Source organism: Glycine max, chromosome 7 (assembly GCF_000004515.6).
Source record: "Glycine max cultivar Williams 82 chromosome 7, Glycine_max_v4.0, whole genome shotgun sequence".
NCBI lineage: Eukaryota > Viridiplantae > Streptophyta > Magnoliopsida > Fabales > Fabaceae > Glycine > Glycine max.
This window is the reverse complement of record NC_038243.2, coordinates 2,721,394-2,748,485: the sequence shown is the minus strand read 5'-3', so window position 1 is coordinate 2,748,485 and position 27,092 is coordinate 2,721,394. Positions and strand designations below refer to the sequence as shown.

Genomic DNA, 27,092 nt, shown 5'->3' with positions numbered 1-27,092 from the left:
TAAAATAATTAATAAATACATTAAAAGATTATAAGAATATAAAAAATATACATTATAAACTTAACACCCACACAATAGTCAAATTACTACACTCGTTTATAAAATAGTAGATATTTATTTTTCAAATCATAATACAATTGATGAATTGTGAATTATTGTTTTCAGCGATTCGATCACTCCAATTTTTTCAATATTGATCTTTAATTTTATATTTTGATCTCACGTGCCAGAAGTCGACCGATCATGAGATTCCAATTCTCAAATAAAGGTAGAATTACCAAATGTCACTGTCTCCTATTTTAACTCCTCTTCTCTGCGCTTTCACAGAACACAGGGCAAGCCCTTTCATCCCAATTAACTCTCTTTTTTTAGCTGTTTTCAATCGATTGAAGAAACTTCCACATATTGGGTTTCGAGTATTGAGGGGGAAATTCCGGTGTTGATTGGTTATTCGGCACCCCATAAACTATTTTTCTTTTTTATGTCAGTTTTGGTGGTTGGAATTTGTTAAAATTTGTGTTTTTAAGGTTTCTGCTTTGTGGGGTTTCTGTTTGGAGAAGTCTAAGTTTTGGTCGGGGTTTATCGGGTGGTGTTGTTTTTTTGGTATTGATGGCTAGCACGGTTGAAGAAAAGAACAATGTTGAGTACGATAGTGACCCGGAAGAGGCAAAAAGACCGTTAACAATGCGGAGGCGTGAAGCCAGCGATGACGAAGTAACCGAAGCCGAAGCCGAAGCTGAAGGAGAAGAAGTCACTGATAAGATGGAAGATAGTAGGGTAGAGGTTCGTTCTGATGACGAAGGAGGTGTTGAAGACTATGATGATGATGTTGAAGAAGAAGAAGAAGAATTAGAAGAAGAGGAAGAGGAGGAGGAAGTGGAAGTTGAAGAAGAGGTGTACGAGGAAAAGGGTGCTACAAGTGGTGGGGTTGAGGTTGATGAGGGTTCAGCGGATGTGGTTAAGGAATCTCAGGATGATGTCAGACCCCCTTTGGAAGATTCTATTGAGGACCATTCGGAGGAGAAAAAGGAGAATGAACCATTTGCGGTGCCCACAGCTGGAGCTTTTTACATGCACGATGACCGTTTTAGGGACAATGCTGGTGCCCGCCAAAGGTATGTGATGTTTCCTTCATATTTTGCATTATGTCAAATATAGCCTTGTGGAATATGTGCATACAATGTGATGATACATACATATTTGACTTGGAATATCATAGTTGAGTAGGGTAGGACCACTCTGCTGATCAACTAGTCTACTGTAGCTAGCTTAACCAATGGTCTCGAGTTTGAATCTTGAGTATGCAAGTGCAACAAAGGAGAACTTTGTCACCCATACAGACCCTACCCGACTCAGCAGAATTGATTTTCTATACCAAAACAATAGTAGAGCTTTGGACTTGGTCATGGAATGCAACGTCTTTTCTCTTTTGAGTTTAATCTTGATATTGTTGGCATATACTCCCAAGTCTCAACCAATTAGGAATCACCTTAGATGTGATCTTTAAAGTAATTATTACAAAATTCGACAATTTTACTATACATGGCTATTCATAATTGGATGATAGTGTAAATACTGTCAGTGTGCTTTATTTAAATTCTTATTTTTTTAATTCCTCTTAGGCGGATACATGGGGAAAGGAGTCTGTGGGAGTCCAAAGACGACAGAAAATGGGGACATGATAAATTTGAGGAAATTACTTTGCACGAAAAGCACCATGAAGAGGTGATGATCTTTAAAGTGCTGTGTGGTCAAGCATTTCTGTTAGTTCAATTGTCATTTTTCTGACACTCTTTCCTAATGCTTTTTGTCTAAAATTTAGAGGGGGAGACCTTATAAGGGTAATTATCGTGGTCGAGGTAAAAGTCGAGGCACTTATCGTGGAGGATATGTTCAAGGAAACAGGACAGGATATAATGACAGTAGCAATCAAAATCAGGTACCTAAGAGAGTTGTGAAAGGGAGAGGCCCCCAAAAGTATGAACGTACCAATAAAAGCAATGGTCCATCTTCTGCAGTGCAAAATAAACAGTAAGTATAGGCTTCATTTTTTAAAATTTGCTGGGCACATGATATAATGTCAAGACATTCTGATAAGTATTGTTTTGTTAGTTCGGAGAGGACTTCCACACATGCTTCCAAGGTAGAATCTGGCTCTGTGCCTGTTAAAAATCAAGTGGTTGCTTCAAATTTGAATTCAGCATCCCCACCATTTTACCCCTCAGGCTCTTCCAACAAAGATATTAATTTGGCACAAAAAAGGGAGGTGCAAACAGGTGGCAGTAGCAGGAACATTAGTCCTGTTGTTGTGGATGAGGGTTTCCCAGTTCAACAAAACAATGCACGGCTTCGGGGAAACAACGTTGTTGATTCCATTAGCATGGCAAAGTTGTATATTGATGAATCCATCCCTCTATCTGTTGGAAAGCCTGGATCTTCTGCAGTCAGTGCATCTCAATCTCCTCATCTCAGGGCTTCTGGGACTGGGAGGGGTGCATCAATCCCAATACAGATGAATTATCAGCATGCTCCCTCGCAGAATAAAGTTTCTCCATCTCAATTCCAGGTTATTCAGACAAGTTCTGCACCAGGGAGGAATTCAACTTCTGTGCAAGCTACTGCCCCACAGTTGGGGAATAGGCCTGATAGTGGGTCTCAATCTTCATCTCCCCTCGAAACATCCATGCCAATAAGTTCACATGATTCTGGGGAAGTGGATGCAGCATCAGAATCAGGTAAAGTCAAAGGTGCTATGGTTGGGAAGGGAAGGGAAGGTTCCCAAGGTGCAGGAAGGGGCTCTTTCATTTATGGTGGGGCACAGGTAATGGGCACCACAGGAAATGCGGCTGTTAGTCATGGAGATCCAAACTTCCCAGCCTTCTTGCCAGGTTTGTACCAACATTGCTGACTTTATGGAAATGTTAGATCCAATCTACCTATTAGTTATCATTTAGAACATCTGATGCTGGAATGACATTTCTCATGCTGCCGATGTTGTTGTAAGTTGTAACAGTGTCCTGTGCAAAATTAATATATTATTTAATGTTAAGATGGATACTTTGACCATGTAGGCTCTAGTATTAACACCCATTTTGCTTTCTGTTTGTAGTTATTATTTTCAGTTAATTTGTTTAGCTTGTCAATGGTTTTTTCCTAATTCTGTCTGGGTTTTGGTGGAATGCAGTCATGCAATTTGGGGGCAAGCATCCTGGTGGTATGGGAGTTCCTACTGTCGGCATGGCGTTCCCTGGATATGTTGCTCAGCCTCAACTTGGTTTGGGAAAGTCGGAAATGACATGGTATGGATATAATTTCCGAATTTAGAGTGTGTTGGACTGTTGGGTAATGTTTGAGGAATGGGCAATTCACTTGTTTTAGTGCCATTGTGATGGTCCTAATCTCTCTATACATTTCTATAAGAACAGTGTATATCAATGACAAAAATCATGATAAGGAAGTGATCATGCAAGAATGTCTTTTGTGTTATTAGTTCTTTTTTTTTACTTAAAAAAGAAAAACTTTGATTCCTTTTTGTTCCCTTTGTATTAGAACCCATAATAATTTCATCTTACTTTGCTTTAGGCTGCCAGTCTTGGCTGGTTCTGCAGGAGCTTTAGGGGCTACATACCCATTCCTTCCTGTTGATGGTGCAAGTAATCAACAATCTGGACAGGCCTCTGCATTGGGTACTTCAAGGTTTGCCAAGTTTTATAGCATTGAGATATATTCATATTATTTACCACCATTTCCTTTTCAATGTTGCTGTATCCTATTGCTTGGTTCTTGATTTCTTTTTTCCTTTTGTTTTTGAATCTGTGCAGCAAGGAACATAATGTTGATAAAGATAATCATGAATTGAAGCCACCTCAGAGATCTGGTAAACATTGACATTCCATTTCCTCTGATACTCTTTATCCATTGCCCTTGGTGACTAACATTATCATTTGTGATTTGTCTGTCTGTAGAGCTTGCAAGTGATGAGTTTGAGCAATGGCAGAATAAACCCCGAAGGCAAGTTGGATTGCAAAACCATCATTAATTGTTTTAAGTATTACTTTGTTTGAGTGAAATTGGGAATGCACATCTTGGTTAGTATGGCACAATTGTGTATTAGATATGTAATTTCAACGAATGCCAGTTACTTGGTTATGCCCTATGCAGATATTCAGAGATGAATTTTGGTCAGTGAATAGGATGCAGCTTGTTTGAAATTTGAAATAAGCAGATAAAGGTTTGTTATTGGCTTATTGCCTAATTAATGTCTTCATTATTATTATATTGGTTGATGTTGCTTCAAATTTCTAAGTTTTGGTAATTTTGTTATACAGGCCTTTTTCCTGGCCCTTTGTTCTCTAGCTTTTGATCTGGAGCACTTTGGGCTACGATAAGTTTCAGATTTTTTAGGTAACTTGTAGCTACTGAACTTGTGTTCTTTTTGAGAATATTTTATTTTCTAATTAAGAGGTGTGCTAATTTTGTATCCTTGGGCTTCATCATCATTTAACAGAGCCAATGAAGAAAATTGCATTTAGTTCTTTTAAAGTGAGGGAAGTACACATTAGAAAATAAAGTACACCGATAACCATTGATTAGAAAATGGTTGAAATCATAACTAAATAAGTTCGTTAATTTGTTATGCATGTACTTAATTTTAGTCACAATATCAGTTGTTAATTTTTTTTTATTCTCTAAAGTGTACCCCTCACTTTAGAGGAACTGGATTTGAAAACCTTCTTTGGCTTTCTGTTTGCCCATCTCCCTTTTGGCTTTAGGGGCAATAGATTTTAAATAGCAGAAAGGAATTTCTAAATTAAAATATTTGAGGATATATGTCTAGTCTTAGAAAATATTAAAGTAAAGGGACTTGTTGCCTGTTGAAGGGTTTGCCTTGCCATGGACCTTTTTTGTTGGCTACAACAAAACATTAGTATGGTTTTCCTTGGACTCACTTAGCTGTTTCATTTTTCTCCCCCTTTCCTATTTTTGTCATTGCAGTTATATAATGCCTGCTCTTGCTGTTCCCCATAGTAGAAATTATTGCAGCTTGACGGGTGATAGTTGCTTGGTACGACTTAATTATTACTAGTTATAGTTACTTCGTGGATTTGACTCTTCTAAGGAGAGCAATTCACTTTAGAGAAAAGTAAGTAATCTTGGTCGTTGATAAGAAAATCAAAGATTGATATTATGTGCACATAATATTGAAATATCGACTTTTATTTTTCCATCAACGATTCTAAAGTGAGTCTCTCATTTTGGTGGAGCCAAATCTCTTGCTTTGTTTTGTACCTTTATAATCGAGAAAACACTGACAATTTCTGGCTTCTTTCCAGGTTTTTCTTGCGGTTTGGTTTTCTAGTGAAGCTTGTGTGAAACACAGGCAGGCTTCTCTGGAACTACAAATATAGAAAGAAGCCATAATTATAGTTGTGCAGCAGCTGATTGCATCGTGGATGAAAAGTTTCTCATGTAAAGGGTTTTGTTATGCGTCTGGTTTGACCATGTGCTTATATCATCTATAAGCTTATGAGACATTTTTAATGTATTGTTCCTTTTTTTCTTTAGTTCAATTACTTTTAGCTGAACGGTTCTATTTCCAAATTTTTACACCTATTGTGACATAGTTTGCTATCATACTATCAACAGTTTTCCTGCATTATATAATGACCATTTCTATTGCCTCGTGGCTATTTGATTTTGCTACCTACTGCTGTATCTATATATTTGATCATACCTATGGTGGCTATTACCCGTGAAAGTGGCTTTCAATAGTTGTCCCTTGCAATTTGTTTGGATGAAAAATGAAAGATTGAGGAAATAAGGGAGAAAAAAATAGTAGAAATTAAAGATAAGTTGAGCAGGAAAGATGTTTTTCTGAATGAGTAGAAATATAAAAAAGAAAATAAGTAAACTTTTTACTGTTCATTTAGATAAGTTGAAATGAGTGAAAAATGTAAACTTTTTTCATATCAATAAAAAAAAGACTTTACAATTTTTTTCCTGATAGTAAGGTCATGAGACTAATTTTTTAAGAAAATAAAATACTAATTAAGCACAATTTTTTTTTCTTACATGTGCTGTTTTATTCACATAGACAGGAATTGAATCCTCACATATGTTTAGAGGACTCAAGTTATTTGTAACTTGTGTCACACCTGGTGGGTTTTTAAAAAAACTAAAACAAGAAAAATAGATAAAGTAATTTTTCTACTTCCATTTTGTCATTTTAGAGGTGAATATTTGTCTTAAAAAATATTCTTAAATATTTTTTGTCTTACAATTTGTTTTTAATTCTCTTCTCAAACAGACAATAAAAGATATACTCCTTTTACACCATTTCAAATAGTTTTAGTCTAGTCTCTAGCAAATCAGTGACTAGAACACTGCTACATTAATGAACAAAACATGAATGTGCATTGTTTTCGTATTAGATCTGTTGAAGTGTTAAATGTAATTCTAGTTTTGTCTAAATTAACGAAAGAACACTAGTTTCTTTTACAATAATGGCGAGAATTAAATGGTTATAGTTGGTCAACTATAATAAAAATCGTGACGCGTGAATCATTCGCTATTTTGCTGTATATTGCCATTGTCCAACCATGAAGCTGAAGTCAAGTGCCTGTTTTAATCTGTTTTTAAAGAAATAATTGTATTTTAAAAAAAATAAAAATATTTGAATGTGTTAAAAATTATTAATATATCATCAATTACTTAATGAAAAGATCAACCAAAAAAATAATTAAATTACTTTATAACAGAAATTGGGAGAACATTTCATTATCATTTTACCAACAGTCCAACACGGTGACGTGACATCCGACCTTGCACATGAAAGTTGTTGCCACCAGCGAATCCTCTAATAATTAATTCAATAGTTTACGAAAATTGATTCTTAATCCTCAACATGAAACAAGAAAAGTTATTTTTAAATTTTCAGTTTTTTTAAATGTTCTATTCTATATACAAAAAAGTGAGATAACAATAGTTATGTCATATTATAATATAAATTTTTTGGTTTGGTCACAAAGAAAATTGAGTTTGCTATGGTTGACCAACCTCATACATGTGCGACACACGTGCATTCGTTGTGTCAAACTCAAACTCATACCCCTCTCTGTGTCTTCTTTTCCACTTTTTTTGTTGTTCAGTTGTTGAACTCCTTTTTTCACTTTTCAGGTGAAGGAGCCAATTCAAGAATGGTCGTTGACCCTGTAAGCACAAACAAATCCTTGTATTGAAACCGTTAAACGTAACGCTAACGCATGCTCTTACCTTCTTTTTTAAGAACCTTAGCCTACTCTCTCTCTTTCTCTTCTTAGCTATGCTTCAAGAACTATAACAGTTTTTCTTTACCGTTGTTTCTTTCTAGATATACCTTAAACTTCCTATATACGGTAAGTGAGTGAGAGAGAAGAGAAGCAACAATGTTGAAAGCAATGATCACAAAAAAGGAAGTGAATTTACAAGTGTGCCTCAACCTCAGGCTTCTTTTGTGATATAGTTAATAATGGAGGATTGCAACAACAAAGGAGAAGTTCATGTGCATTTAACTAAGCAGAAGCAGTCTTCATCAAGATCAGGTATCAGTTTGAAAGCTGCGTTATCTGGAAGATCATCTCCACAACATTTTCCTTCATTTCAGCGACCATATTCTACCTTGACACCAAGAAGAGAAAGCAAGGGTGATGCACAGTGCTATGGTAGCAACCGGTTACTGTTGTGGCTGCTTCTGATTACCCTTTGGGCTTATCTTGGATTTTATGTTCAGTCAAGGTGGGCACATGATGATAAGGAAGAAGAATTTTCAGGCTTTGGAAGCAGGCAAAGTGATACAACAAACTCTTACGTTGGACAGAATCAGCATCTTGATTTGATTGCCAAGAACATTTCCTTATCTGTAAATATTGAATTAGTTGAGAACAAAACAGTTGATGTGGCTTTGGCCAAGAAAGAATACGGTGTTCTATCTCAACTTAAGGCTAGCTCAAAGAAAAGGAACAGAAGAAAGCGATCAACGCATGCTTTGCGAGGTACGAGGAGGCGAAAACATATACTTGAGAGCAGTGATATAGAGGAGCAAGAGCCAGAAATTCCCCTCAGGAATGATACCTATGGATTCCTTGTTGGTCCATTTGGTTCGATAGAGGATAGAATTCTGCAATGGAGTCCTCAGAGGCGTTATGAAACCTGTGATAAGAAGGGGGAATTCGCACGCCTTGTTTGGTCAAGAAGGTTTGTTTTGATATTTCATGAGCTTTCCATGACTGGTGCTCCACTTTCAATGATGGAGTTGGCAACTGAACTCTTGAGTTGTGGAGCTTCTGTTTCAGCTGTGGTGCTTAGCAGGAAGGGTGGTTTGATGCAAGAACTTGCTAGGAGACGAATCAAGGTGCTTGATGACAAGGCATATCTCAGCTTCAAAATTGCAAACAAGGCAGATCTTGTCATTGCTGGATCAGCTGTCTGTACATCATGGATTGGTATGATCAAACTGGTTAAGTTTTTCCTTATGCAGTGTTGTAGTTTTCAGTGTTGAAAAGTGGATGTATTTGCGGCTAAATAGTTTTTAAACACAGCACAAAAGCACACATTGATGAAGAATCAACATCAATTTCTAGCTCTGGTACAACAGCATATGCTTGGTAGTTGCTGCTCCTTATAATAGAACATGGACCATTGAGTTTAAAAACTGGAATATACAATTTTGAAGACCTTATTTTTCTACATGAAGGATACCAAAATATCAGAGGCTTAATATCATATCCTCCGACTAACTCTAAACTTACTGGCATAGGACTTTTACTTGTTACCATGTCATGCAATCTATTTAATCTTTTAATATCTTACTAAATGACATTGACAAAGGATTCTCTCCATGCCTAGCTTTTCATATGAACATAAACTTTAGCCTCTTAACTATTTGACAATGAGAATTGATAGAAAAAGTGGTTAAGTTTCATTATTTTTGAAAATTTGTACCGTTATCAAATTGAGAGCTTCTATATATTATGTGATGGTTCATAAACATTATGGAAAAAATGAGTAAGTAACTATATACTTGTACACATGTCTTATTGGAACACCTTTCTAATATATTTCCAGAACAATACATTGAACATTTTCCCGCTGGTGCAAATCAAGTTGCTTGGTGGATTATGGAAAACCGACGAGAGTACTTTGATCGGGCAAAGGATGTGTTGCAGAGAGTGAATACATTGGTTTTTCTGTCTGAATCACAATCTAGGCAATGGCAAAAATGGTGTGTAGAAGAAGGCATAAAACTGAGCTCTCAGCTTGCACTCGTCCCATTGTCTGTTAATGATGAACTAGCTTTTGTAGCTGGCATTCCCTCTACACTTAAAGTTCCATCCTTCAGTGCTGCAAAAATGGATGAGAGAAGGAAGTTGTTGCGAGATTCTATCCGAAGAGAAATGGGATTGAATGATAATGATATACTTGTTATGACTCTCAGTAGCATCAACCGTGGGAAGGGTCAGCTATTGCTTCTTGAATCAGCACGCTCAATGGTAGAACATGGACCATTGCAACAAGATGATAAGAAAATACCGGAGTCATCAGATGATGGAGAATACCTATCTACCTTGGCTAGAAGACATCATATTAGAAATTTGTTGAAGGATAACAGTGTAGCCTTGAACAATATCTCAAGCAATTTTATAAACAGGTTACATGAAGCTAAAAAGTATATGGTAGTGTAGCGTCATAAATGTATTCATTTATTGCACTACTGATGTATAGTTTTTATGTTCACAGAACAAGGGAAGTGTTGTCCCAAAACAATGGAACAATGGCACAATCTCTCAAAATTCTCATTGGTTCTGTGGGATCTAAGAGTAACAAGGTGGATTATGTTAAAGGTCTTCTAAGTTTCTTAGCACGGCATTCAAACTTGTCAAAGTCAGTTTTGTGGACCTCAGCCACAACACGTGTTGCCTCACTTTACTCTGCAGCAGATGTTTATGCCATAAACTCTCAGGTAAACCATTTTATCATGTCATAAAATATATGCATTGTGAGTGCAGAACTCAGAGATTGAGTCTATCAACTTAGCTCTCACCAAGTGGAATAAGGCATTGTTATTATTCTTCTTGTTATCATATAGTATAAGTATTACACTTGCTGCATCCATTACTCTGCTAGCATCTATCATTACTACATTGCTTGAAAAAAAAATGCACTGTAACGAATTTTATTTTTTTTGCAAAATGGTGAACAGGGATTGGGAGAAACATTTGGACGGGTGACTATAGAAGCCATGGCATTTGGTCTTCCGGTATGCCAATTGGCTTTACCTAGTCTATTGGTAGTTTTATCCTATGAAATACTGCTAGTTAATTTGAGTTTAGAAATGTAAAGACTGCTGTTGTTAAACTAACTTTCTATGATGTGGCTCTTGGATGTTTAACAAGTAACCTTCCATCTATATATTAAGGTTTATAAGTAGTATCATAATCATAAGCCCAAATTACTATTAATTTTATATTGTGTATATCCTGATTACTTCTATGGTTCGGTGAAGATACTTTGTCAAGTTTCATTTCTTAATTGCAACTAACTACTTCTAACATAGTATGACAGTTAAGATGTACAGTTAGTATTTTAAGTGTAACTAACTACTTCTAACAGATTATGACAGTTAAGATGTTCAGTTAGTTAGAATGGTACAAGAAGTCCTATATGTACAGAGGATAGGATATAAACCTTTTTAACTAACTAACTGAACATCTTAACTATTATAATCTTTTAGAAGTAGTTAGTTACAATTAAGCAATTAAACTTGACATACTTGATAATCTGTAGGTTATATGTCTCTATCTATGTTCAAAGTTTCTAAAATGGAACAAATGAATATTGGCATTTTTTTTCCATTTGAAAATATGGAGTAGGTGCTTGGAACAGATGCTGGGGGAACACAAGAAATTGTTGAGCATAATGTGACAGGTCTTCTTCATCCTATTGGACGTGCAGGGAATCGTGTCCTTGCACAGAATCTCCGGTTTTTACTTGAAAACAGGTTGGCAAGAGAGCAAATGGGGATGGAAGGAAGAAAAAAGGTGCAGAGGATGTTCTTGAAGCAGCACATGTATGAGAAACTTGTAGAGGTTCTTGTCAAGTGCATGAGAAGGATATAATATAACTGTTTGGCGCTTGTAATACTCTCATTCTTTTATTGGATTCAAATCACATGATTGTGTGAATTTATTTATACTCAAAAATGTAATACTTGTGCCCAGTATATTAAGAAAGATATTCCTAACGGGTACATACCTGTATTTGTTACACGTTAGATACATGTAGATACGTACTATACATGTGCCAAAAGTATTTTCTAAAAAAAGTAAATTAGATAGTTAATTTAGATACATATGAATAGTATTTGAGTACATATCAGACTTGTGTCTAATAAAAAAACACATTACCTTTTAGTGGAAAAAAAATTAAAAGTTATATATTTTTTTTCTTTTCCTTTGATTCTACTTGTTTTCATTCTGGTTGCAAATGAGTGTATTTTATAAGACATTTTAATAATTTTGACTAGGTTATGAAATAGTTTGATCCAAATAAACTACATAATACATATATAACAAAGATAAATAATCATTACTTTTTTTTTTCATTAAATCTCTCCCCTACTTGTGATGACCTTCCTAATAAATGTGACTAGATTTTTATTCATGAAGATGAAACACGTGCTACACTATATACTTTATGATTTTTCCACGATACATATAAAATCTCTAAGTGACGTGTAACAAAATTTATGATTGCCGACAATTGAGTAAAAAAAATTTAATTAGTCTCAGCTACTAAATTAACCTGTCTTTTTTTTTGTGTGTGTAACGAATTAACATGTTTTATTTGTGCCAATTTGTATTGAGGAGGGGTTCCTGTATTTGTTTCAGTTAATATTTATTGTCCTAGTAAAAACTCGTCAAAAAAATTTATTGTCCTAGTAAACCGTACTCAGTAGTAGTGGCTGGCCATTGCAGCTAATAGATGGAAATTTAAGAGAGAGAAGAGTTGACCGGTCTTACTGGAACTGGCCACTAAACTAATTTGTTCAATCTTCAAATCAAGTCTTGTGAAAAGTTGGTATAGAATCAGTTCAAAATCAAACAATAGAATCGATTCGAATTTACGATTTTGTGATATTGATTTTACTTTGACAAGAGTGTAATGAAAATTTTGAAAATTGAAGAATCAATACCATAAAAGTTATAAAAGGTGGAGATTAAAGATAAAAGTTATGAATCATAAATCAAAATTAATTACACACCACTCATCAAAAGATCAAACGGGCATCAAGCAAGGTCTTAATCACTTTGTTCCAAGTTTCAACCATTGTCTTTAATTTCCATTTCCATTCAAACATTTTACCTTCAAAGTTCTTTGCTTTCAGCATCATTTGCTTTTCAAGTCTTTTAATTGCTTACATTTACATTTATCGCAATCTACAGTAATTTCTTTATCCATTTCCATTAATGCATGATGCATCGTTCTTCTCATTTCATTTAACTACTTTCATTTATTTTCCAGTCATTTATTTTCTTTCATTTAAACTATTTACTTTTGAGTCATGTATTACTTTTATTTAAATCCATCCATTTACTTTTTGTTGGCACTTTCATTTATTTATTTTTTTGACAATCATAACTAAAATCTTTAGTTTTCCAAGAAGACTTAAGGTATTCTTATAAATTTTGATTATATTAGTCAATTATAGGATTGATCGACCATTCGAAATTTAATCACACATAAAATTTATTATCCTTTTTCAATAATATATTATACGAGAATTAAACTCTATTTTTTCCTACAAACTTATCGTCATTAATTGATTATTACACACTAGATTTTGTGTTTTCATTTACTTTCCAGCCATTTATTTGTTTTCATTTAAATTGATGCGTCTACTTTTCAGTGATTTAATTGCTTTCATTTAAAAAAAATTGGACGTATGAATTGAACTTAGGTACCGTATACTTTTATTTTAATTTCAATGCAATTTAGTTCTTTTTTATTTAAGTTTCCAGTAATTTCAATTTATTTTATTCTTCCCTTTCATTTCTTTTCAATTATTTTCTTTTATTTACAATTCGTTCCCTTCAATCTTTTATATTGATAAAATTTAACCAAACTCAGGGTTAAAGGGCTTCAAAGTTGGGTTATTTTTTACCAAATGATAACGGAGAAAACAAGAGAGTTGCGGTGCTGAAGCTAACAAAAGCTCACTAACCACCGGGCAAAAGGGAGGAAAATTATTACAGCGGTAACGTCTTGAGTTATTACTCTCTGCTTTAGTTTATCGACCGCAAATGACCATATTATATAAAGAAGGAAAAATAACAAAATAGATTTAATATGTTTCAAGAAAAGAAATTTCATACACGAGACCGACTTATAGAATTTGAAATAGAGATTTATTGTAAGATTATAATTTGAAATAGTGATTTATCTATGTGGGACAAAAAGTAGAGATTTATTATTTTAAATTTGTCAACGCTATTCATTTTAAAATAGATTCGTACATTTTACGCTAGATAAATACAATAACTCCTAAATTCAAGTTACTTTAGTTTGAGAAAAGGTCACAATTCACATAAATCAATAGCAATAAATAATCCAACACGTATTGCCCCTTCTAGCAGAACACTTGAAACTCGTTGAATTGCTCTTTTCGGCCAGTCGTCAACTTAGAGGTGAGGGATTTGTGGGGACCGTTATAATCAATAGATAACCAATGATCAAACAAAATTAACCAAGAAACGTACCATTGCGTAGCACTGAGGGCTTATCCCAAAGAAAGAAAATTAAGAAAACAAAGCAAAATTGAGTCCACTTCCTCAAGTAAATATTCAAACCTCACAGCACGAGATAATAATAGAAGAAAGAACAATCAAAAGACTTTCCAAATTTATATCACTCGTCTATCTAATAATCCAAAGCACACAGATACCATGCTCCCGCAGCCAGTTACATAAACAAAGCAACAATACCACTACAACAATTATATCTAAAGTTCTAAATAAACCGATTTTAACGCCAAATATTAAAAAAAAAACATAATTTTATTTTAAAAATAAATTTTCTTATAGTATTTAATGCCCCTGGTTACGTTAATGATATTGGTCATATGAAGTGTTAATATGTAATGAGCATTCCTGTTTTTTCTTCCCCAACTTGTTTAATGAAAACAATTTTTTTATTATTTGACATTTTGCGTCTGTCATTGCTTCGCCGCAATCGAATCAATCCTGCTTAGTTAGCTCTTTGCCTTGAGATAGAGCCAATAATGTTTGTTACATAACAAAAATGAATAACACCACATCAATTATGTAAGAAAAAAACAGACTCAATCCTATCTTTTCACGTTTGCTATACAGGAAAGGGAGAATCTAGTAGAAATGAATTTCAAAAACATACCAAAATATTAAGGGAAGAAAAATTATCCAATCTTCACCTTATACTATTATACAGAATGAGGCAAAAATATTTTTCACTCAGGATATTTTCATCAATTAAACTCTAATGTGTAAGAAAAGGGCTAATTTACAAAACAAAGACTATATACTCTATGCTTATGTAACTGTATCATGTTTATATGGAAAAATCAAAAAGCCAATTTCTTAAATCTCCAAAACACAACCGGTTTGGACATGGCCCCTGAACCCTTCTGGGCTCTCCAGTTTCCTCCAACAGCAACTCTTCACATCGAACGCAAAAGACACGTGGACTTCACCGTAGCCGCTCGATCCAATCAACACCAGCGTCCCATCAAACGCCCCAACGTACGCCACGTTGCGTATCTCCCCCGGCAGGGTCGCCATCATCTGCCACGTGTCCCCACGGAGGGCCATCAGGTCCCCGCCGCTGCACAAGAACACCCCCTCGTCATCGCCACCGTCCACGAAGGTCCTCGGACACGTGGCGCAATCCAAGAAGTCCTCCTTCACTTCGCTCCAACTCCGCGTGGCGGGATCGAACGCCTCCGCACTCTTCACGAACCTTCCCTGCGTCTCCGTCGGGTAACCCCCAACAGCGACGAACCTCCCGCGGCAGAAAACGCCCTTGCACTCGTCGCGCTCCGCCTCCATGTCCGGAAGCATGACCCACAGGTCCGAGGTAACATCATAGGCCAACGCTGACCGCAGCGCGTTCTTCTCGTTGTCGTGTCCGCCGGCAACAAAAACTGTCTCCTCGGAATCCGACGCGCACGCGAAGAATGTGCGAGGCCCACCCGGCATGTCCGCCCCGCGGCGCCACTTCGCCGACAAGAAATTATAAACAAACACCGAATTCGATGCTTCCCACGAATTCGGGTCCAACCCACCCAACACAACCAGATCGTACCCGACACTCACTAACTGACAGAACATGGGTAACCCCGAATAAAATTCTGGCGGAGGTGGAATCTCACTCCAGTTACCCGTTTCCGGTTCGAACACGCTGAGCCGGTAAACCGGGTTCGTCAGTCGCTTGGTCGAACCGGTTCCCAGTTCGACGCGTGCTTGAACCATCGCTATGAGCTTCTGGGCGTGCTTTGTGCTACGCCGTTGACGGCGGAACTCCGGCGCGTGAATCTCCGATTTCCAGAGTTTGCACACCGACGCCACCGTTGGGAACTGCTGATACGAAACCCGAATTAAACAGTCTCGGGCTACGTCCTCCGGTAATCCTGAAATTAGCTCCATCGGAACAGAAAATTCAGTGAAAACGATTATTTACGCAGAATCTTAGTGAATTAATGAAGACCCGTGTATCGAAATTGCAGAAAGAATGAATCTTTAGATGGAATAGAGAAAGGGGTTTGTGGGATTTTTAGAATAGGAAGAGAGAGAGAGAGAAGTTTGAGGTTGTGGAGTGGAAGATATGATTTTTGGGTTTGGATTGTGCTGTGGGAGTGGAAGGTTGGGGGTTTGGGATTTTATAGAAGGGGGAATATTAGGGTGCACATGGCTTTGGTTAAGTTATGAGTGAGAAGGCAAATGGTAAGGGCAATAGGGGTGGTGGTGTTCTAGAAGGACTTGATGAGAAGGGGGACGTGTTGAGAGGGACAACTAAGGATGACTTTTTATTTTTTATTTGATAATTGAAAAGCAGGAACGGTCTATCCTATGCATATGGCACCAAATGGGTTACATAGCTATAGCTAATTCATTAGCTGTTGCTTTTTAGTTAGTTATTTAAAATGATGGCATACCTTCTTTACTTTATCTTTGCAAATATCTCATCATTCTAAGTTGGATAAAAAAAAAACAAAAGAATTTACAAGAGCAAGTCTAAACCGTGATTATGACTTAATAAGCTGAGGATTAATATATGGATATTCATTAAATTGGATATTCATTATTGAATGTGTTGATCAATTAACATAAAATTAACCTACAATGTCTAGTATAATTGATAGTGTCTCCGTTGAGTTTGGGGCGTGTTTCAAACAAGATGTTGAGCTCTCTTTCTTTGTCTCTCGTCTTAATAGAGTCTTCGATCTATTGCCTTGGTATGAGGTAAGGTGTTTACAAAAGAATTTCGACGATCAAATTAGTTGAGTTTAAGGTGTTTAGGTATATAAGTATGGAATGGTGAAAAATGTACTTGGAGGTCTTTCCTCTAAGTCTATATATACATGTCTGATGTTGAGGGGGTTACATTATATTCGGAGTTATGTTGGTCAATTGCTCCTCTACGTGTCGAGTTCGTAAGTTATGATTGAGGATCTTCACGAGTCAAATTCGTAAGTTGTGATTGAGGATCATCACGAGTCGAGTTCGTGCTGAGTTGGTGGGTCTCATGATACTAGTAGATAATTAAATTTCTTAAATATGTTGGTAAAAATTTGATTCTCTAATTATGTGCATGAAAAAAAATTAAGAGGAACAAAATTCATTTTTATGATATTAGCGCAAGAATAACTCATGACTTTTGAATATCACAATATCTTACTTTTAGTAAAAATTTATGTAAAATTACTTTAACTTAACTAGCAATGTCATATTTGAATTTCAGATATGCAATTTTACTAAATACTAGAAAGAAAAATTCTATTATGAATTTTTTCATATTACATCATAATATCTATCGAGTATTTGTTTCTTTGAAATTTTAATAGACGTTTTAAATTTTAATAGACATTTAACAAGAGAGCAAAATGTATGTATTTATGTAACTTGAGTGGTAAAATGGCAAATAAAATAGTTGAACGGTAAAATTTTCAATAACATAAATGATTGATGGAAAAAATGTACAATTATGGCTGTTTAAAATGATAAGTTACCTTCTTTACTTTATATTTACAACTACTGATAATAAGTAATAATGACAGTACATATTAAGATACCTTAAGAAATTAATAAAAATATATTTATCAAAAAAGAAATTAATAAAAGGAATTACTTTACAAGTAAGTATTATTATTTTTACAGTAAATAAATAAATATAAAATTACTGTCATTTTTTAAAACAAAAGACATAGTAGTGAAATTTAAAAGAAGAGCGGTGCAAGAATCTTGGAAGATTAGCAAGGTGACATTGTTTTACATTGTGTTGGGTAGAAAGGAGAAGAAAAAAAATTGAAAATGGGAGGAATAAAAAAAATTGAAAAAGAGTAGAAATAGAGAGAAAAATAAGGGTATTTGATTAATAAAACCAAATGAAAAAGAGTAGAAAGAATGAAAAAGGATATTAAATATTTGAATTATGGCCTGTTTGATGAGTTAAAAAATGATGTTACTGAACATAAATATTTTTATTTCATATTTGATTTAAAAAGATGATTAAGGGATAATACAAATAAAAAAAAATAACAAGACAAAATTTATAATTTTTGTTATTAAAAAAATCACGAGACAACTTTTTATTTCAGATATAAACTATTAAAAAAACATGTATTCTTATTTTTATCTCTTTAATAACAAAAAAAAACAACGTAATAATTTAAAACAATAAACAACCATTTTTTTATTATAATCTCTCTTTTTTTATTTTAGTAAACTCATTAAATTTAATATAAATTATATCGACATAATTAATATTATTTCACCTGTGCTATCCATTGTTCTTCAAATAATTCACATTTTTATCATGTTGTAATATGTGTTTCTGTCCTAGTTGTTCCAATTATCTTGTATTTTGAAGTGTATCAAATGCAAATTTAAAGTGTTTAGGTAAGTAAGAAAAAAATCTCCATGAACACAATTCTCGATTTACCCCAACTAAAAATATATTTCATTTTTTTTTAATTAAAGACATATAATCCATTAGAAAAATAATCCAGTATAACAAATAAAATATACGACAATTTTACAATCAAGAGAGAAAGGAGAGAATTTTTTTTGAAATGTAATACTTTTTATCTTATATATAAGATTTTTTAAAAAATTCACATAGATTAATAAAGGTGATTAAATTAATTAATGTATCATAAAATTTAATTTTATTGGAAGACTACTCATGACATTATTTAAGAAATATTTATTTTTTAAAATATAATTTTTTAACCATCGGATATATGTTATTTTATTGATATCTTTGTTTAAAAGTTGTTGGATGTATATGGCATGATCCACATCAATCTCAATCGATTATGCATATGATGAATATATATATATATATATATATATATATATATATATATATATATATATATATATATATTTAGAAGATTATGAAAATAGATACACATAAAATAATATTTGATAAAATCTAATTTTAAACAATCCCGCGTAGCACAGTTAATTAAACTAATTAGTTTTTCATTAGATAAATGGCGTGAAAAGTGGATGGGGACGTCATAACTCATAAGTATTGGAAAGATGAGTGTTACATACAACTCTTAAAATTGCATCCATTCACATCGAGGATATGTGATAGAATTAAAATACTAATGTCTAGAAATATATAAGATAAAATAAGCCGAAAATAATGAATCAAATTGAAATATGAGATAACGTGATGTGAATAGATCTTGAAATCTAAGCATACAAATGGTCTTGGCCAACATGGAATTAACAACGATGTGATAGCAGCTGGGTCCCTGCCCGAACCAGACGGTGGTTCTGAATTCTGACAAATTATCAAATGGGAAAGTTTTGGCCCCATTCATGCAAGTCCAACAACACTATTATGCAGAACAAGAATAAACCTTCATCAGTGTAGGTCTATGCATGTATTTTTCTGTTTTATATAAACCATAAAAAAGTTTGTGGTCCAAAACTGCTCAATTGCTAATTTAATTAAAAATCAATCAAATTTATTATTAATTGAAAATGTTGAAAATAAATAATATTGATATAGTACGGTTTGATTGTTAATTTTATGTCAAAAATAAAATAAAATAAAACTATAATTTACTAAATTTACAGCTTTTTTTTTATTTAAATTCTATCCTCCCAATAATTTTAAATTCAAAGACAATTAAATCAATCACAATTTTTAAAGTGAGAATGAGTAAGGCTCGAGTAAAATACTATAATACTTGTTCTTATATCTGATTTTAAAAAATACACATATTTGATCTGAAGACATGGATAAATTAAGAAATACATTAAAGAGAAATTAATTTTTTTTACACAATTGTTTAAATATTAATTTTTCAATAAATAATAAATTTCACAAAATATTTTTTTTTAATTTTATGTATAAAAGTAAAGATAAAATCTATTGTCAGTTGAAAATGATCAAATCAACAACTATTTTCTTATTATTTTTTCTATTAACATTTTTTTAACTTTTTTTTTTCCTTATACGTACATAAAGAAATTGTTGAGGAGCCCCCCTCCCCTTAAATATGTCCCTGTGCATAAATAGCAACTTTAATTTATATCTTCATATTTATTGATCACACTCGTTAATTGCATCTTAAGTGTAGAATCGTAAAACAAATCTAAAGTTTTGGGCAAAAATTATATTCAATGTTTATTTTAGCATAATTTATATAAAAAAATTATCAGCTACAAATTATTGATCAAAAGTTTTATTAACAATTTATCATTAAACCCTCCTTTGGGCGCATCGTCCCTGTTCTGATCATATTTCTCAGCTTTCATGCTTCCTAATTGTTACTGTAAAGGCAACATAATCCCTCCACAAAATGTGAGTCTGCATTTAACCAACCTCCTGCATGATCTCAAGAGATCATTAAAGTGTCTTAACAATAAGTACAATTTTTACATGTAGGAAACATTTAACGTAAGTTCCTCGTTAATTAACAACCCTCTAATTAACAATAGATGTATTGCTAGTGTTAGTTGATTACCTAATACACTCATATCAGTCATATGTGTGTGCGCCTCCAACCCCCTTCTTTAGGTACACTCGATGATTAATTCCCTGTAACTAGACATTATTTTGTTAATTAGTTTATACTAACTTGGACGTGTAAATTTGTATTGTGTTTATAATTAAGTTTCCATTCTCCTTCTTTAGATATGTTCAGTTCTCTTTAATTAACTAGTCATTACTTACTTAGTTTACTAACTCGGACATTAAAATCCCTTTTAAGACTGCAACACTAGCTACCACTCGTCAACATAACCTTCACAAAGTTGCTGCATGTGACTATGACTCACACTACCCTCCCCAGGACATCGATTAGTACCACGTGGAAGCTAGTATGGAATAAATATATCCGTATTATACTAAATGAGTTTTACTAAATCACAAGTTTTGTTTCTAAAAGTTAAATTTTATGCATTTTAAGGATGAGTTCATAATATACTTCAATTAATCTTAGGTTCACCTGGCATGCTATACTTTTTTTTAACAATTGTGCCTTGATAATTAAGCTCATATATTGAAATTTTAAACTTAGTACTTAAAAAACTCGAGTCAACACATATGTCAAAATTCCAGCATCACACGAGAAGGCACACCTCAGAACACGGTGTAAGTTTTATCCAATAAAAAACAAGTTGACTTTGTACATTGCATGTGTCAAGTTTTTGAAAAAGCATATATACGTAGAACATAACTTGGCTAGCTTCTAGAACGATAATATATAGGAAATACCAAAATAATAATAATAAATGTCAACGGTCACGTCCCATTGATAAATTCACATAAAAACTTTTACTGCATTTCCTTTACATATATATACTATAAAACTATAAACTTTCTCTTTTTCCTTTCCATATTAATTTATTTTATTTTATTACGTATCATCTCATGTATTATATACGTACCTACCAATAAAAAACCCTCATGTATTATTGGATGTTAATTTAATTAGTCCTTTCATATATAGCTGTGTAATTGGCATCATTTCCTTAAGTCCACTGATAACATCATTATTAAGTAGTTATTTTTAAGGTTGTTACGAATAAATATATAATTACTTATTTCAGTGAGACAGATTTTTTTATAAAAAAAACTAGATTATTTCATAAGATTTAAGTTATCATAAACTAGCACAATTATGTGTGTGTATGTCTTGACTAAAAGAAATTTATGCTATGTGTCAAATTTTATAGATCGACAACTTTAATGATTTTATAAATTCAGTGTATAGAAAAGTTATATATATATATATATATATATATATATATATATATATATATATATATATATATATGCAACAGTTGATGTATACACTTCGGCTGCCATGATAATTTTTAATTTAGTAAGTTTTTCTCTATGAATATATAACTTATTCAAAGCAACAATCGATCTATCCACTCCACAGCCATGATAATTTTTTTATTATTTTGGTCCATTTATTATTTTCGTCTAAACGACACTGACAACATTAGCCGATAAAAATTGTGAAATTAACCCGTATCTTTGAGAGTTACTATTAATTGTTAGTGTCAATTAGATAGAAGAAAAAATATTGACTTCATTTTAAAAATTAAGGATCAAATCAATCTTTTTAATAGTAAATGGACCAAATTATACAATTTTGATTAAAAAAATCAAAAGAGTAAAGAGGAATGCTACCGAAAAGAAAAATCATTTAAAAGAAAAGAGAATTTGAAAGAGAAGAGAAAAAAATAACATAATTGAATTCTTAAAATATTGTTAAAAAAACTTATATAAACTTATTATGTAATATAATTGAATTCTAAAAATATTGTTCAACCCTGATTTGCTCACATTAAATACTATTGTGTACTTTAAATATATAAGTTAATTATTTTTAATTTGAGAAATTGATTCATATATAATATATTTTTTGGAAAAAAAAGTGGTAACATAATTTTTTATTTCTTTTGGTAAACTACAATCAAGAAATCTCTTTGATTCCAATACTTGAACTTAAGGCCACTAATTAAACTAAAACAATTTTGTATTACAAACTTCGATCAATTTTTTTTTTATAATTTTACTTTTTGGGCAGAACAGACAGTTGGAACGAAAACAAAATTGAAGAAAGAAACAAAGAAAGAAAAGTAGTGGGAATGTCTTTGCTGTCTCTTCTTAGTGGAAACCAGCAAATATATATTCAAAGGGAATGAAAACAGAAGTATGAAACAATTTCATACTATTTGAATCGAAGACAAATAAAGAAATGTTACTGATCAATTATTTCGTTTAACAAACTATTCCTAACTAGTCAAAAACGATTATAAGAATATGTCAACTTCGGTATTTTATTTCTTTAATTTGTGACGTATTCCGACAGAGGAAAAATACCACACTTTAATTTTGATTTGAGTTAAATAATTCTTTATTACAGTTCAAACAAGACGTACGCGAATAAAATTAAATTGACTATTTTGAACTATAAATCCATATCCTTATAATATTAAGCATACAATTTTATTATATAATAATAAAAATTAAAGTGAATAAATTGTTGATTCAGTCCAACTATATTTTGATATTAATCAAACTTAATGAATGAGATGAAAATTTTCGCATATTCAAAAAGCTTCAAATTCTAAAAGATTGTGTACAATTCTAATTTATCAAGTCAATGCATGCTTTGTTCAAAGCTACTAGAAAAAAACCCTACATGTCATGCATGGTGTCAATTGATCATCTGCCATCAAGATTATTGGGAGCCAAGAAAACTAATTTTCAACGTCTAAAGCACAAGGATTGAATTGTAACCCAACTCTTTTTTTTCGACTGCTAATTGTAACTCAACCTTTGAAATCAGAGCCTTCTTTAGGATGATAAAGGTTTATATATATATATATATATATATATATATATATATATATATATATATATATATATATATATATATATATATATATATAAAGGTTTAGATAAAAATTAATTAGCAAATTAAATGATGAATTTAAGCCTGAAACTTGTTCATCGCTGTCTTCTCTTTTAACCTTCTTTGGAACTGTAACGTAGTCGGTCTTGTAGTTTTCGATGTTCATGGAAAGCAACGGTTGTCACGAGTTGGGTTATTGTAGGTTTATGCAGAAATATTATGATGGCAAAATACTGAACATAATTGTGGGTAATACATTACTTCTCTCTTACTTTTTCCTTGGTGAAGCCAACTTTATAACCCTACGTACAATTCTCTCTTACTTTTCTATGTTAAAATCAATACTAATTAACTTGATATTTAAATGTCACCTTCCAAAAACACCACCTAAATCATCACTAGATTTCAAGATTAAGAGAGGTAACGTTAGGTTGAAACAGTAGATCGAAGATAATCTAATTAAACACTATATATACATCAGCTGCTTTTAAAAAAATATTTATGGGAAAAAAATCTGGAAAACTTTACTCTAATATCAATTTAGGATGAATAATTCACAAATTCAGGAGCTAATGCGATTGCGTAGCACATGCTCTAACATTTTTCATTTCTAAAAGGAAAGTTTCTCTCGATCAGATTCCAATAGTAATCAAAGAGAATGTGACACTCATCCAATCGACAAATTTGAAGTGCGAATCGAGCGGCGCCACATAACTGTACATCATCAACTTAATTATCACCTGATAAAGAACATGGTGGTCCACCCTTCATTTTTGGGATGAGAATGAGAGATATTCTTATTCCAGAGCTTCTAGAAGACTGAATAAATTATTCAATCTATCCAAAAGATAAAATGCAAAAGCATATTATATACACAGTTGATGCTGATTGGTGACAACTCGATTCATAGAGGAACGTGCCCACATGGGCCTCATTGTTAAGTTGGTAATTAATGGTAACCATTAAAAGTTCCCACAACTTCACCTCCTTTTATATGGAAGAACTGTACGTTACTCTTAAGTTTTTCGCAATTCTTATAATTTATTAAAAAGAAAATAAAAAATTGTGGTGAGATAAAATAAATGATATAATAATTTTTTTTTAAAAAAGGTAAAGTTAAATATCATTATATATAAATGAACTATAACATTAGAATTTTAGAAGATTCTTATAAAATACTAATAATCACCGGAAACATGCTAGATTATATATCTAACAAAGTTTTAAATCTATAATAATTAATTAAACAAACGCAAAATTATTTGAATTCGTAAGTGATTTCTGATTTATGCGTTCTTTTTGAGATATGTTACAAAATGATTTAGAGACAATGAATAATCAACTAACAGACTCACCGATGACTTAATGGTTCTTCTTCAACCAAAATCTCTTTATTTCTCGATATGACCTTGATATTGGAGATCATAACCTTTTTATATAGCATATTAACCTAATAGAATTCCTATTACATTTCTAACGGACTCATTTAATTTGATCACATAAAATAAAACCTACTAATAATAAATAACTAATATAATTATCTTATAATATTAGTGCACGTAAATTATTCGAATAGAAAATTTTTAACATATAATTAATTTTGCCCTACCCATGTGAGAGACCCAGAAATGAAGTATACTAAATGGACACAACTTCATTTTGATTACTTTCGGCATCAAGAGTTAAATTACAGATCGTCTGAATTTATTGGATACATCTTCATGCATGGTCAGCAACTGATGCATTTTAGGGAAACAGATGCCTAACCTGCACTGATAAATTCTTTAGGAAAATGATCTTTGGAGAGCTATTTGGATATTTACACCTTGAGAGAAATAACAAGACATGAGAGATAAGTAACAGATCATGTAATATGATAAGAAAAGAGTGAGTGAGAGAAAGTAGAGATATTTGTAATTTGTGGATGTTGAAATATTATTATCTTTTTATTTAACCACCAGAAGGATACATTTGTCAAAAATAACGTAGAAGTTATACACTAATGGCCAAGACACAATCTGGGCATCACAGAATACGTCCGCGGCCAACTTGTGGGGAATTATTTTACTTAATTACTAGTCTCAAGTCCGCCTATAATATGAAAAGAGAAAAAATTGTTACTTACAATAGTCTTATTAGACTTGTAAGTAATATCTGAAGCCTATAAAAAAAAGCACAATCTAAGCAAGATTGCCTTGTTAATACAGATATATACATCAAGTCAAATTAACAAGTTTGATGCTTCTCCGGATATTTAGCTAACTGCAATATATATATATCCGTCATTAGCTTTCACTATATATATATATAATATTGGCAACACATTTGGCTAACTGATTTATCAATTCTTGTTATTCTATTGATTGTTCTAAAGCAGGACAAGTCAAAAGCAAACCGTCACAATTTAAAGGTTTTCAACATGCATTGTGTTGGTAACAGAATAGAAAACTTAAAACATGTGTAAATTAAAGTAGCATGCAGACTTACGGTTTTGTATTAATTAGCAGAAGTCGTGATACAGTAAATGATCTAGTTTATAGAGACAATGACACCTGCCCACTTAGTAAAAAACAAGAAAGGATTTTAAGGCTACAATAATTTGTAATCTACCACGTGCTTGCCCCTGAAACTGATACTGATACGTATACGGCATATATGTATTCAGAATATTAATATCCTCGAATTTAATTTGTTCAATACATTTGGAATTGGAATACATTGCTTATAACATATATAATCATACAAAATACAATATCTTCAAGTTTTCAAGATATGTTTGAGAGTATATTTTTGGAGGAAAAAACAAAAAAAACGTTCTTTTAAATCAAGGAATAGTACAAAAATAAATAAATATTATTTTTCCCCTTTCAATCCAATCCATTACCTTTAGAGTCGATGACAAGCAATGATAACCAATGTGTCAATAATTTTTCCCCTTTCAAATTCTTGCCATCATGTCAAATTCTACAACTTATTTGTGGGACTAGATAAAATTTGTGGAACAAGGATGGGTATGTGAATTTATTGATATATATTGGCTCTGCGTGGAATGCAATTTCTTGCATACGAAAAATTGGTGAAAAGGGAGGTGTTGGGTGTTTGGAAGTGTTGCATTGCATCTTGTTGGGAGAAGTAAGGAAATGAAGAATAATTTTTTGTGGGATGGATCGTAGTGGGCTGCTAGGAGGAAAGGGCTATATATTTTGGGTCATTTGCTCTTATGCTGATATATTAAAGGTGGGTAATTGTTTTTTATACCGTATTTGTACTAATATACCTCCTATTTGTATTTTTTTTTTCAAAAATATCTTCTTTACTTTTTTCTGGAAAAAGAGGTTTTGAAAGTGTTAAAAATTTAACATATTTTAGAAAGTAGTTTTTGGAAGTCAATTTTCAGAAGAAAAAAAGGGGTGGTAAAGAATTCAAGGTAGAGGAAGTGGTTGGTGGAAAAAATTCAATGGTTGTGCTCGAAAGGGTACTACAAGGTGATGTCCTCGACAATGTTGGAGATGAAAGGATGGTTGTTACAGGAACCTAAGACTATGAGTGGGTGGGTGAGCTTGAGGGGTTTGTTAAGGGTTTGGAGATCGAGCAAGTAAGGGTGGGTGAAGTGCATATAGAGGTAAATGAGGATAAGATTTTGGTGATCACTTCACTTGGAAAATTTTCTATCATTGTGTTTGGGGTGTTGATGCATCCACGTGATTCCTATTTCTACAACTTATTTTGAATTCTCATAATTTTTCATAAATTTTCTAGTGTTTCTTATGAAGAAATTAAAAAAGTGAGTATATAACACATAACAAACATAGAGCAATAGAAAGACAACTGGTGTTCCATTTTTTAGTTTTGAAAAGAGTATTGATACATAAATCATTCTTTATTTTAAACGCATCACCAACACTTC

General features: G+C 32.7%; 3 protein-coding genes across 5 annotated transcripts; 2 read left to right on the top strand and 1 right to left on the bottom strand.

Annotated features, from left to right (window-relative positions):
- Nucleotides 1–260: 260 nt before the first annotated feature.
- LOC100796971 (protein MLN51 homolog) lies at nt 261–5,703 on the top strand. 2 transcript variants are annotated; one of them, XM_006583076.4, is made up of 12 exons: nt 261–1,115; nt 1,623–1,725; nt 1,823–2,031; nt 2,113–2,888; nt 3,185–3,299; nt 3,583–3,696; nt 3,822–3,877; nt 3,966–4,011; nt 4,162–4,231; nt 4,329–4,404; nt 4,996–5,065; nt 5,334–5,703. In XM_006583076.4, exons 1-9 carry the CDS (start codon nt 610–612, stop codon nt 4,187–4,189), a joined length of 1,953 nt encoding a protein of 650 aa, XP_006583139.1. In that variant the 5' UTR covers nt 261–609; the 3' UTR covers nt 4,190–4,231; nt 4,329–4,404; nt 4,996–5,065; nt 5,334–5,703. The 2 variants fall into 2 exon arrangements, with proteins under 2 accessions (XP_006583139.1, XP_014633172.1); XM_014777686.3 differs by lacking the exon at nt 4,996–5,065.
- Nucleotides 5,704–7,095: 1,392 nt separating this feature from the next.
- On the top strand, nt 7,096–11,333 carry LOC100796443 (uncharacterized). 2 transcript variants are annotated; one of them, XM_041017192.1, is made up of 6 exons: nt 7,096–7,211; nt 7,370–8,480; nt 9,103–9,685; nt 9,775–9,997; nt 10,238–10,294; nt 10,908–11,333. In XM_041017192.1, exons 2-6 carry the CDS (start codon nt 7,508–7,510, stop codon nt 11,151–11,153), a joined length of 2,082 nt encoding a protein of 693 aa, XP_040873126.1. In that variant the 5' UTR covers nt 7,096–7,211; nt 7,370–7,507; the 3' UTR covers nt 11,154–11,333. The 2 variants fall into 2 exon arrangements, with proteins under 2 accessions (XP_040873126.1, XP_006583137.1); XM_006583074.4 differs by having other exon boundaries at nt 7,109–8,480.
- Nucleotides 11,334–14,335: 3,002 nt separating this feature from the next.
- On the bottom strand, nt 14,336–16,000 carry LOC100796602 (F-box/kelch-repeat protein At1g80440). The gene has a single exon (XM_003528329.5). It carries the CDS (start codon nt 15,711–15,713, stop codon nt 14,649–14,651), a length of 1,065 nt encoding a protein of 354 aa, XP_003528377.1. The 5' UTR covers nt 15,714–16,000; the 3' UTR covers nt 14,336–14,648.
- Between the last annotated feature and the right edge of the window lie 11,092 nt (nt 16,001–27,092).